The 12092-nt window shown below is 65.3% G+C and overlaps 1 protein-coding gene across 42 annotated transcripts in view; it reads right to left on the bottom strand.

Moving 5' to 3' along the window:
• Positions 1-12092, bottom strand: part of NCOR2 (nuclear receptor corepressor 2) — a 206694-nt gene that overhangs the window by 23454 nt on the left and 171148 nt on the right. For 40 of the 42 annotated variants that reach the window (XM_070515883.1, XM_070515866.1, XM_070515882.1 and 37 more), the window contains 7 exons: positions 10661-10781; positions 9594-9765; positions 5399-5560; positions 4190-4326; positions 3465-3567; positions 3126-3230; positions 2748-2851 (listed from right to left, as the gene is read on the bottom strand). In XM_070515883.1, coding sequence (XP_070371984.1) covers positions 2748-2851; positions 3126-3230; positions 3465-3567; positions 4190-4326; positions 5399-5560; positions 9594-9765; positions 10661-10781 — 904 coding nt within the window. The remainder of the gene's footprint in view (positions 1-2747; positions 2852-3125; positions 3231-3464; positions 3568-4189; positions 4327-5398; positions 5561-9593; positions 9766-10660; positions 10782-12092) is intronic. The other 2 variants (XM_070515864.1, XM_070515884.1) reach the window with 2 other exon arrangements.

Here is a 12092-nt window from a genome sequence, read left to right as displayed (position 1 = left end):
CACATGGAACAAAGCAACGTCAGCAACGTTAACAGCAAGGAGCACTGATCAAGTGTCTCCTGCGTGAGGCGCATCACACTGAGCTCTTTCTACACATCGGCCCGTTTAACACTAGAAACGACCTTGTGGCAGGTGCTATTTTTATGCCTATTTCAAATGGGGAAACTGAGGCACCAAGGGGTTAGGTGACTTTGCCCAGGGTCACCTGGCTAATGAAGGGCAGAGCTGGGACTGGAACCCAGGCAGCCTGGCCCCGGAGTCCGTGCTCCAGCCTGTACCATGCGGTCTTCCTTTCCCAGAGCCGTGACATCCGATCAGCAACAGTCAGGGTGGGCACGTGGGACCTGGGGCCCTGTGCTGGGCCTGTGACTTTGGTGTGTCCTGCACTTTGCTTTCCCAAACCAGGACGGGGATCAAATCAGGGCAGGACACCAGCAACCTGAGCTCTAACCCGGGGTTCTCACGCTCAGCACTGTGACATGGGGGCCGGACGACCCTCTGTGGCACGGCCATCCTGGACATCGTCGGATGTTTAGTACCATCCTTGCCCCACACACGAGACACCAGGAGAGCACCGTGCCTCCCCAATCCATGCCCCTCGAGATGTGACAACCACAGATGTCCCGCGATGCTGCCCAATGTCCCGAGGGGAGCAAAACTGCCCAGTCGAGAGGTACTGCCTTAGAGGGAGTGAGCTCCCGGGGAGGGGATGAACTCAAGCAGAGAGAACTGGCCACATGGGGAGCATCCCGCCTTGGGCGTGTTCTCTGGGCCATGAACAGAGAACAGAAACCCAGCGAGGCTGGAGGCCCCTCAACTTCGGGACAGTATGTTCAAACTCCTGAGATCGTGGAGTTCTCTCCACCTACGGCCTGCTGCGAGGACCAGAGCCTGCGGCCTCCCGGTGCAGCCCTGGTGAGCTTCCCCTCGAAGAGGGCGGAGTGCCAGGCCAGAGAGCAGGCTCCCCGGAGCCCGCGGTGGGACATGTGGGCCCTGCCTGCCAGTGCCCACTGAGCTAATGGGTGTCTGTGTGTGTGCGCCTATAGGTGCCCCTGTGTGTCTCTGTGTGTGTGCACGCACATACCTGTGTGTGCCTGTGTGTGCGTGCGTGTGTGGTCAGCGCATGGATTTCATCACTCCCTGCCTGCGAGGCTGTGGGAAAGTCCGAGGCTCACGCATTTTGGCAGCTGCCACCTTCTTCCAGAAACAATCGAAGGTGTGTATGACCGATGGTTCGGTCACGGCCACCTGGGAGCGGGGGCAGTCGGAGGTCTAGAACTTCAGACGTCAACTTTCAACCCCAAACGACACTGCGGGAACGACCCTGCCAGGAGTACTTTTACCGCAAGGGAAACCGAGTCAGCCCCTGCTGGAGCGCGCACGTGGCAGAGCCGGGAGCCTGTGCCCCCGGCCTGGCCTTGAAGGTACCTGCCCTGCGCTCAGAGAAGGTGCCTTCGAAAGCTTGTGATTTCAAAACCTATAGGTTTCAGAGAAGCACGGGGCCTGACAGACTCCTCCGCAGTGGGACGAGGCAGCTCGGGTCGGAAACACCCCACCGTGCGGCCTGGAGCTTCACCCCCACCGTGTGCGCGTGTCTGTGCGTGTGCATCTGTGCACGTGCATGTGTGCGTTCCGGCTCCCCGCTCCAGAGCCACACAGCCGGGCACAAATGCCAGCCCACTGCCTACTGGCCACGTGCCTCAGGCTCCACCCGCGGGTGGCCGTCTCATCTCTGACAGAGGCCGACAGCGTGGACTCAGTAGCAACGTGAAGCGTCCTGTCTGGAGCCGGGGGAAGGGAAGCTCGGGTGCTAAGGGCCCCAGGAGGCGGTGGGGCCTCCTTTGTCCCATGGCCAGGCAGGAGAGAGTTAAACAGGTCCGGGGCGCACGGGGAGCCCCGACCTCGGTCAGACAGAGGTGGAGCCCCATCCCTGACGGGGGGAGGTGGGAGCCGCGAACGGCGCCCTGCAAGGCCGTGGACAGGCAGCCGTCGCCAGCCAGTCCTGCCCTCCCCACGGTGGAGCCGAGCGCTCTGGAGCTCCCGGCTGCAGCCCTTGGCTGCCGGCACCACAGGCCAGGCTGCACACAAGGAAACCTCTTTCTTATCCGGGACTAAACGTGCAGAATGGGAGGGTTACGATGGCACACGAGGAGCATGGTGGGCGGGGCAGGCTCAGCTCAAGCGCAGAAGCGGCCACGGACCCTGTGAAGGCAGCCCGGGCTTGGGGGGCCTGCGGACCCCCTCACTGGCCCCCACGATCTGACCTGAACGCCTCCTCTTCCAGCTCCAGGCCCACGGCCCCCTTGCTTGTCCCTGCGATGCCAGGGCCCCTCCCACCTCTCAGCCTTCCCAGGTGCTGTTCCCTGAGATTCCAACAGGGCGCAGGCCGCGGAGAGCTCTGCCCACTCGCCGTCTACACGGCCTGGGCAGCCCCGGGCGCGCTTGATCACAGCGTTTCACTCAGTGGAAGCCCCGGCTGCTCTGAAATCATCTCGGCTTTTAACCGTCTACACCCTCCAGTCTGCCTCCTCCCACTGCCACGCCAGCTCCTGGGGCAGCGAGCTGTGCTCTTCTCAGCGCCGAAGAGCCTGGCTCCACGCAGACGACATCCACCCCTCCCTCGCGGCGGGGGCCGTGCAGCCAGGCCGGAGGGGACAGACGGGCTGCCTGCTGCTCTGCCCACAGCCAGGGCTGCATCTGGGGGCGCTGCCTGCCGTCCCACCCCGGTCCGGCCCCAGGACACCTACGTGCGTGATGGAGCCGCGGTAGGTGATCGGGCTCTCGGAGGGCACCCGTGTGCTGGGGATGCCCTTGGTGATGCTTCCTCCCGGGACGGAGCCCAGAGACGTCCCTGGAAGACAGGACACAGGGGCTTAAGCGGTGTCTGCGGACCTGCCCGAGTCCCAAGAGCCACCGGACTGTGACCCACAAGTCCCCCTGGGTGTCTCAGCACAGAGGCCCCCGTGCCCCTAAACGGCGAGGGGGACGACTGTGGAGGGGCCGCTGGACCTTCCCAGCAGGCTTTGGATGAAGGATCCCATTCCTGCCTCCAGCCTCCAGGGAGCAGAGGGGCAGCCGCGGGGATGCAGGCAGATGCCAGCCCCATGCCCTCCCCCTGCCCTCACCTCTCAGCACGGACGTCTCCTGCGCCGTGGGCACCCCCAGGCTCTCTGGCGGCCCCACCTGGCCCCGTGGGGACAGCTGCTCCTGCTTCACTCCGCTGAAGGGCGCTGGGGACGGGAGAGAGAGTGAGCAGAGCAGCTGGGACAGGGACACGCAAGGATGTGCAGGGCTGCCCCCCCAACCCGCCAAGGGCTGAGGCCAGCACTGCGAGGGCATCAGAGTGCCACCCGCCCCCCCACATTTGGGCCGAGTCCACGGGCCAAGCTGCCCTCCCCTAACCCCCACACGGACACAGCAGGAGCCAAGCCCGGGACACCCAGGTGGGGGGCCCGGACCCTTACCCAGCTTCTTGGGGTCCATGGTGAGGGGCAGCCCCATGGTGATGGGACCCACAGGCGCCTTGGCGTGCTCTGAGTACGGGACGTGGAGCTGCACTGACATTCCCTGGGGGGCAGAGGTCATAGGTCACAGGGCCCCCACAGTCCCTCTGCCACATGCCCAGCCTGAGTGCCCAACACCCACTACGAGGGCCCAAGAGGAGGGGAGCCTCGGGGTCACACGCAGGTCGGAGAGGTCGGGCTCAGGTCTCCAACCTGCTGCTCGCTGTGTGACCCTGGACAAGCCTCGGGCCCCCACACAGTGGCCACTGTGACCCGGGCAGCCTCAAGGGAACGGTGTACGTGAGCACTCTGGGCAAAATGGCCGCCTGGCCCTGCCCTGGAGGCGAAGGCAGATGGCCACGGACCCAGGCTCACCATGCACCGTCCACTGTGCCTACCGTATTCGCTCCTCGCTTTCACAGGAGGAGCTGAGGCACAGAGAGGTTAAGTAACCTGTCCAGGGCCACACAGTCTGGTTGCAGAGCCCATGCTCTGGACTGCCCCACAGAGTGACCCCCCAAGGTCCCAAGTGCGGGGGCAGGCTCCAGCCAGCTGGGACCCCAGTACTGCTGTGAATGGATGCAGCCGCCCAGACATCATCAGTCCCAACGCTCCCCTTTACAGATGGAAAGACAGACACCGAAAGAGGAAGGGGCTGATCCCCGGGCACCGCCCTCCTGCCTCACCTGGGAGATGGCGCCCATCTGCCTCTCAAGGACGCCTGGGTGCTTGGAGGAGATGAGGGGCGGTGGGTTGGAGATGGTGGGCGGGCGGGGCAGCACGGGCCGCGCACTGTCGTGGAGGCCCAGGGGCAGCGGGTGACCTGCGGGGCATGGGTCTGTCCATCATGGGGCCCCAGGAGCGGTCATGCCCCAGCTGGACAGACAGGCCCCGGGAGCTGCTCCCCTCTTCCCAGTCCCACCAGGGCATGCCATCCCCACGTGCCCCTCCCTTGCTCTCCCTTCTCCGTCTGGATGAACCACCTGTGTCCTTGGTCCAGGCACCAAGGCCACAGAGAAGGCTCCCTCCACCAGGCCCCGGCCCAGACCCCTTCTCTGGTCTCCCCATCCCCCCTTTACCCCCCAGGAGTCCATTCCCCTCACAAGAACCAAAAGGACCTTCCTGAAAAGTCTCCCCCTGCTGGGAACCTTCGATAGCTCCCCACTGTCCCCAGGAAACAGTCTTAACCTCCGACACGGCTGCTAGGTTCACCAGACCGGGTGCTCGTGGTCTCCCCAGGTCCACTGGGCACCAAGCCCCCACTGTGGCCGCCTGACTCAGTTTCTCAAGGTTTGCCTGCTCTTTCCTGTCTCTGGATCTCTGCACATGCTGTTCCTCCTACGTGGCACATCTTTCCCCATTCTTCTCCTGGCTCACTTGGCCCTCTCATCCTGCAGGATCAGCTCTGCTTTGGGTGGTCTTTGCTGACACTACAGTCCATCTCAGCCCCTGGCTGCACTGCTCCTGCTGCTGGCAGAGCCTAGCCAGACTGGTGAAACCAGAAAGATCTCCACCCAGCCTGACTGGATTGAGACTATCAACCAAAGCAGCCCCTCCTCCCACCCCCGGCTTTTCTCTCCACCTGCCCAGTCTCTAGCTCTCAGTCGCCAGCGGAAGACAGACCTCCCACTCTGAGCTGGCCCCTCACCAGCTCAAGCACCTTCCATGGCTCCCTACTGCCCATCACTTCAATCCCAATCCTGCAGTTTTCTCAAATCTCAGTGTTCCCCCGTTCCCTCCGCTGGCCCCACCGCCCCTCCCACCAGTCCCAGCGGACTCCGAGATCCTTCCACATGCAGCTCTGCGCCAGTGCGAACAGTCAGAGCCCAATGCCGCGTGCCCTGGCTGACTGAGCACCACAGCCGAGTGGCTGGAGCTGGGGCTGAGCTACTCACCGGGCGGGGCGTAGGAGAAGGCCGAGGGGTCGGGGGCGTGCGGGGAGGCCTTGATCACCTCGCGAGGGGGCACAGGGAAGGGCAGGCCCGGCGTCCAGCACGGGGGCTCCGCGGGCAGCTTCTGGCCCTCGGCCGCAAAGGCCGCGAAGAACACGGGCTTCTCTGCCGAGGGGGCAGGGCGGTCAGCCGTGCCGGGCAGCCCTCGGGAGGCCCCCGCCCCCGCGCCGGCCTCGGGGTGGCCCGGCCACCAGCAGTGATGAGGGCTATGATGGGAGGCCCCGTGCCCGTGGCCGGCACCGCTGAGCCCACACACCGCTCGGCGCGGGCGGCATCCTGGGGAGGGGCTGGGCGCTCGGCAGCCCCTGGGATCCCGGGGGTCGTCCTATGGCCACGCCGGGCCCCGCAGACGCCGCCCAGGGCCTGCCCGCCCGGCTCATCCACCGCCTGCCGCCACCGAGCACCCAGCAGGCCCACAGGCCGCGGCGTCAGCAGCGCCCCCCACACAGGGATGAAGGCACTTGCAGCAGCTGCATGGGCTCCGGCGGGCGTGGGGGCGGCCAAGAGCCCCGCACCCGGGGTCCCTGCCGCCCCGGCACTGCCTGTCTGTGCCAAGCACTGCACCAGCGTGGACTCAACAGCCTCCCACCAGCTGGTAAGGAAGTGACCGCCCCCAGACTGCCGTACGGGGGGAAACTGAGACACAGACACATCAATGGGCTCATCTGAGGTCACCAGCAAATATCTGGCCGGGTTGGGATCTGACCCCTGACCTCCTGGCCAGTGCAGCTGCAGAACGCACAACAACAGCAGGGCCACCGCTCTCCCTGAGCCTCCATGTGTGGACATGTTCATCCTCACGGCATCCTGAGGGAACCACGAGGGTCCCCCTTTCACAGAGGGGACAACGGCCCGGATGGAGAGTCACCTGGCAAAGGCCCACAGCCAGTAGGGACGGAGCCGGGGGGGGCTGGCGGGCTGGAGACCGTGACCTCAGTCTCGTCCGCACACTGCCCACCACACAGGTGCGACAGCCGGCCCGAGTCTCAAGCCTGGGGACACCCCACAGACACTGCCAGAGGCCCTGGAGCTCCTGCTAGCCTCTCACTCTGCTGAAATCTGTGGCAGGCTCTGAACTGCCGAGAATCAGCGTTCAGCTCGAGGACTGACTGATCCCAGGGAAGGTGACCAGCTGGGGATACAACTTGGGAACGCCTAGCCTGGGACGCAGATGGCAGGCAGATGTCATCTCTCGGGCCACCTCCAGATGGCAGAGGGGGTTCTGAAGGCCGTGAAGGCATGGTAGGAGAGTACTAGCATCGACTAGTGATGCCTGCTGCAGGCATGGCAGGTGGGAGCAGAGGTCCGTGTGCTTGCCCTGCATCTCTCCTAGGAGAGCCTGGGTTCCCCTGGAACGTGCGCCCTGGTGCAGTGGGGAGCCCACGGGACAGGGTCACAGATGCAGGAAGTAACTCGGTGTGGGATTCTCACGCTTGAGTGGCCCCTAATGGAGGGGCCCCCACAGGACCTGCCCTGGGCCAGGCGATTCCACAAACACCTGGACCTTGCTCACCCTGGTCCCCAACCCCGCTGTGCTTTCTGCTGCTCAGCTGTAGCTGCGGGGGTGGGGGCAGGGGGGCAGCCTCCCTCTGGTGCTTGGAAGGGAACCTTGGGGCTGGGCCAGGCCGGGCAGGCGGCCGAGAGCCTGAGAGACGACCTGTTCCTCCAACTGGGCCCCGGGGAGCCCGGGCGAGGAGCTTGGCTGAGCCGTTCCACGTGGGAGCCAGACAGCGGGGGGGGCCTGAGCCCAGAGAGGGGGTGCTGGGTGTCAGCCTGATGCCTGTGCCTCGGGGCCCGGGCAGCCCAGACCTCAGGACACATGCACACCATGCCTGAGGCCAGGGGCGCCGTCGCCCACGGGGAGCGATGCCAGGACACAGGTCGGCCTCCGCCGTGCAGACGGGCTGAACGTCAGCCTCTGAAACCACTGGCAGTGGCTCACCTTCCCCGGGACAGGGCCTGTGACCCGTCCCACTGTGCCGTGGCTGGCCCGGGGGGTGCCCAGCCGCCCAAGTGCAGCCCAGCCCTGCTGGGATCTGGCTGTGGCCAAAGCTGACGGGCCCCTGACGTCACTCAGTAGCCACCTGCCTGGGCTGGTGTCCCAACCTGAATGTCCTTCCAGAGCCAGACCCCATGTCATGGGCGCTCACGCCCAGCGAATCTGCCCCTGGCCCAGGGTGGGCAGCTGGCAGGGTCCTGGGGAAGGCAGACCTCCTGCCCTGGTCCCCGCTAGGCCTCATCAGCAGGTCCCTCCGGCTTTGCCTGTGAAACAAACTCCCATGCCCCCTCCCTCCTCAGCTCCTCCTCACCCCTGCAGTCCGGGCAGCCCTATCATGCCCAGGACAGCGCTGTGGCCACCTCCATCTGTCTGCAACTCCTCATAGCCCTTCCTTTCTCCTCAACCACGGCCAGAAAGAGAGCTCTTCCCCAAATACAAACCAGATTACCCGCCTACCCCCAACACACACACTTAAAATCCATCCAGCACAGCTTTCTGCTGCCCCTGATGCAGAGTCCCCACCGCGCCGGGGCCTACAGGGCCTGACACCATCTGGCCCCCATTTCCCTCTCCGACCTCCCACCCTCCCCCGTCCCCAGCCACAATGACCTCCCGGCAGCTCCTCCAACACACCAAGCTTGTTCCCACCCCAGGGCCTCTGCACGTGCTGTTCCCTCTGCCTGGAAACCCTTCCCCAGGCCTTCTCATGACTGGAGACTCCTCTTCTCCAGAGATCCCTTCCTGGGGCCCCTCCTCGCTCACCCCATTTTGTCCCCTCCGCTGGGTGAATTGTTCTAAGTCACCCTGCTCCCTCATGCGTGCCTGGCTTAACGCCCCTCTTGAGCATGGAAACAGCAGCTCCCGCAGAGGGGACTTCATCCTGCTCCCCACCGACCCCACTGTCTCGCCTGGCGCTGGGCCATCATGGGTGGTCAACAGCCGCCCTGGCCCAGCAGCCGCATGGCGGCCTGCGCGCCGGCCGGGATGCACACCTGCCCCGCGTGGCGTCTGAGACGGCGCACGGCAGGTGGAGGCAGCCATGGGTGGCGGGCAGGGTGGGCTCACTAGACGGGGAGTGTCTCACAGGCCCGTGTCCCTTGTGGGAAGTGTGGAACTGTCCTCCTCCAGGGACAGCCCTGCTCTTTGTCCTCAGACAGGCAGACAGCCCCGCCCTCAGGAGGCCCACGGCTCAGCGCCAGCCTGGCTTTCTAGAGGAGGGGACGCTGGGTCCCAGACGGTGGTGATGCGGGCACAGGTGGCACTGGCCTGAGCCTGTTCCTGGGCTGCCCGGGCCAAGAGGGTGGCCTGGGGTCCTGCTGCTCTCAGACCCCGAGAGCAGCGGGCAGGACCCTGGGCTAGGCCAGCGCGGGGGCACCTCTGGGGGATCGGCCCCTGAGACCTGCGATGTGCCAGCAGATCTGCATGGCAGGCCGACCTGGGAAGGGGGCCCTTTGGGGACACACGCCTGTGGTTTCTTGGGTCCAGTGGGCAGTGGGGCAGAGACAGAAGATCCAGAGAACAAGAAACCCCGCCCCGCCTGCCTCCTGACCTTGAGTTTCACGTGGGAACAATAAAGCATATGCCCAGGCAGTGGCCGAAGGCGCTGCTCAGGGAGTCACCCGCCGGCTCCCCGACGAACCCAGTGACCTCGGCCTGGAAGACGGTCAGGATGAGGGCCGGAGGGGGCAGAAGTTCCTGCCAAGGTCCCAGAGCTGCTGCCAGCTAGGCGCCGAGCCTCCTCCCTGGTTCTAGAAGCTCACGTGTGGACTGAGTCACCCCAATCAGAGGCTGAGCCACAGATGTGTTTTCGTGCATGTACAATGCTTTCGAAAACTTTGAAAAGTTGCCAAGGCTGAGAAACTAGAAGATTTTGCATGAAAAGATGGACTTCAGGCTTCTCTGGAACAACCACCCCAGGCCTGTATTGCCACACGTGTCCACTTTAGAAAGAACATGCGTTGTCCACTTTGCCACAATCCCCACCGTTCCCTGCTGCCTCACTCCCACTGTTCTACTCACTGACTTGGCCGGCCCTGCAGCACAGGCTTGGAGTCCACAACAGCTGCTCCAGACACAAACGCCCCCGCCCTGCCCGCTGGCTCCCTGCACCCCCCACCCTCAGCCACAGCGCCCACTTACCCTCCTTCTCAGCAGTGGGCACAGGACTCCTGCTTTTGCCCCGGGGACTGCTGCTGGACTGCTGGGTGGTGTCGCTCTCAGGCTGCAGGTGCTGTGGTGGCGGTGGGGCAGGGGGCGCTGGCTTAGGGGGAGCAGCATCCTCCCGGGGGGGCTCATGGACTTTGGTGACCTGCTGAGGGGAGCAGAGAGAAGCAGCATCTTTACAGGCCGTTGTGAGCACAGAGCTCAGGGAAAGCCATCCAGGCCCCCTGCGCGTGACCAGCCAGAACATGGAGGCCCACGAGAGGCAGCGACACGCCCAAGGGACGTGGCCTGAGGGTCGGGAGGGCAGGTCTCTGCACACAGGCGAGGGGTGCCCACCCACCCAGCTGTCTGGCTATGGAGGAGAGGGAGCCACTTCCGGGAGCCGAGCCTCTCTGGGTCTCAGAAGGACCTGGGCTGGCGGACGGGGCTATGCTGGCCCAGGCAGGGGGCTGCACGGCCTGGCACGCCCTGTGCCCCTCACGCAAAAAGCCCTGGGCGGTTCTTAATCTTTCAGCCACAGCCCCCAGCTGCCTCTGGGAAGCCCAGGCCGCCCCCTCCAAGAAGCACGGCTTCGCCAGCGCTGGGCCACCATTGGGGGGCACCTCCACGGGCCACCAGCTTGGCCTCCACTACCTTCCTGGGGGCCCTCCCCACGGGAATTAGACTAGAACTGGGAGGGTCCCCCGCCCTCCTCTCTTAGGTGGTGTGACCCCTGGAGGACTTACTGCCTCCTCGCAGGCTCCTTCCTGGTCTGGGGGCTCTGGAAAACCCTGGCTGGCTGATAACGGCCGGGGTGGGGAGCAGCCAGGCAGGCTCCCGGGCACAGGGACGAGCCCCGCCTCCCAAGAGCCCCACCCGCGGCCACCCTCGAGCTGTTCCCGCCCTGTCTCTCTGGGGGCTTTTCCAGGAAACAGGGAAGAGCAGAGCCAGGCTGCAGGTGCAGTCCCCGCCCGCCCCAGCAGGCTCTGTGCTCAGCTGGCCGCAACGCCTGCCCCCTGAGGAGGACACAAAGGTCACTCAGCAGAAGGGTCCTGGGCACTCACAATGGGGGGGATGGCAGCTGCCCGCTGCTTCAGCTGCTTCAGGTCCAGCGGCTTCTGGGGCGAGGCGCTGGTCCTGCTGTCGCTGGTCGGGGTGAGGAGGCTGGGCCTCGGTGACAGCAGCCTGCGGGGGAGACAGGTGTCAGGCCGCAGGCTCCAGCCCTGGATGCCGGGGCTGGGAGGGACTGGCCACTGTGGAGGTGAATGTCCAGGGTCACCCAGCAGAGGGAGTGGGGAGCAGGGTGGGGGCTCCTCCCCCTGCTCTGGTCCACGCAGGCCCCACGAGGGCCCAGACCCCTCTCCGACCCCAGCACAGAGGCCCAGGCAGGATCAAACCCTCCCTGGAGATAGCCCACAACCAGGAAAGCCCCAGAGAACCCCGACAAGGGCCCACCCCACGCACGGTCCCTCAGAAGCTGTCGTAAAGCCAAAGCACCAACCAGACTGAGGCTCAGGGAGCTCAGATTTGGGACCTCATCCATCACCCAGACCTGAGGGGCTCAGGTGCAGGGCTGTGTGGACCCCACTCACTGGGGATGGGAGCTGGGAGCCCACCCGCTTAACCAGAATGCCCCGCTCCCTGGAATCTTACCCGCCCCCCAGCTACAGAGGTGGGAGCGGGTGAGTGTGCCCCTCACCCGCCCCAGCTGCCCAGTTCCTGCCCGGCTCTTGGCTCCCGCCCCACCCCACACCTGCTGAGCACACCTGCAGGGCACCACAGCCGGCCAGGCGACCCCACAGCACGCACGAGGGTCTCAGCCAGCGGCTGGGAGTCAGCTAGAGGCAAAATAAGGGCTGAGGAACCAAAGCCAGAGGGTCCTGCTGGCACAGGCTTGACCGCATGCCGTGAGTGTGCTGGCTGATGCCTCACGCAGGCTGTAAGGCACAGCCACTGCCTCGAGGTAAGACCACAGACGACCAGGACAGGAGCATACCACCCAGTGCCTGGCAGCTGGGGCCAGACACCAGCAAACAGCAGGGCTGCTCCTTCCTGCAGATGGAGTCGGGTAGACGTGGGATGGTGGCCTGGGTGCCCTCTGCTCTCTGTGGTGGCAGGACCACGGTGTGTGACAGGCCAGTCCTGCGGGCACCGGCCTCCCGCCTGCATCTGCCACATGCTTGGCTGGGCAGCGACAGACGTGGCGTCTATGGGGCTGCCACAGCGGGCAGGCGAGGCCGGGCGCAGAGGAAGGGCGTCCTCACTGCTCCATGCCAGCCGCCCTCTGTGGTCCTCCTGCCCGGTTCACCCTCCACAACCTCTCCAGATCCTACTCGTGCCCCGAGGACCACCTGAGGCCACCGCCCTTCTCTGCTGCCCTGGACTCAGCCCCGTTCCAACTGCCGCCCTCGGGTGACCTGACGAGGTCTGAGCACGAATGTCATCACTGTCCCCGCCATTTCCCTCCTCCGGCTCACCCGCCACCACACCCAGCCT

Source organism: Equus asinus, chromosome 8, assembly GCF_041296235.1.
Source record: "Equus asinus isolate D_3611 breed Donkey chromosome 8, EquAss-T2T_v2, whole genome shotgun sequence".
Classification (NCBI taxonomy): Eukaryota; Metazoa; Chordata; class Mammalia; order Perissodactyla; family Equidae; genus Equus; species Equus asinus.
Note: the sequence above shows the minus strand (reverse complement) of the source record. Positions and strands in the feature narration are given on the sequence as shown.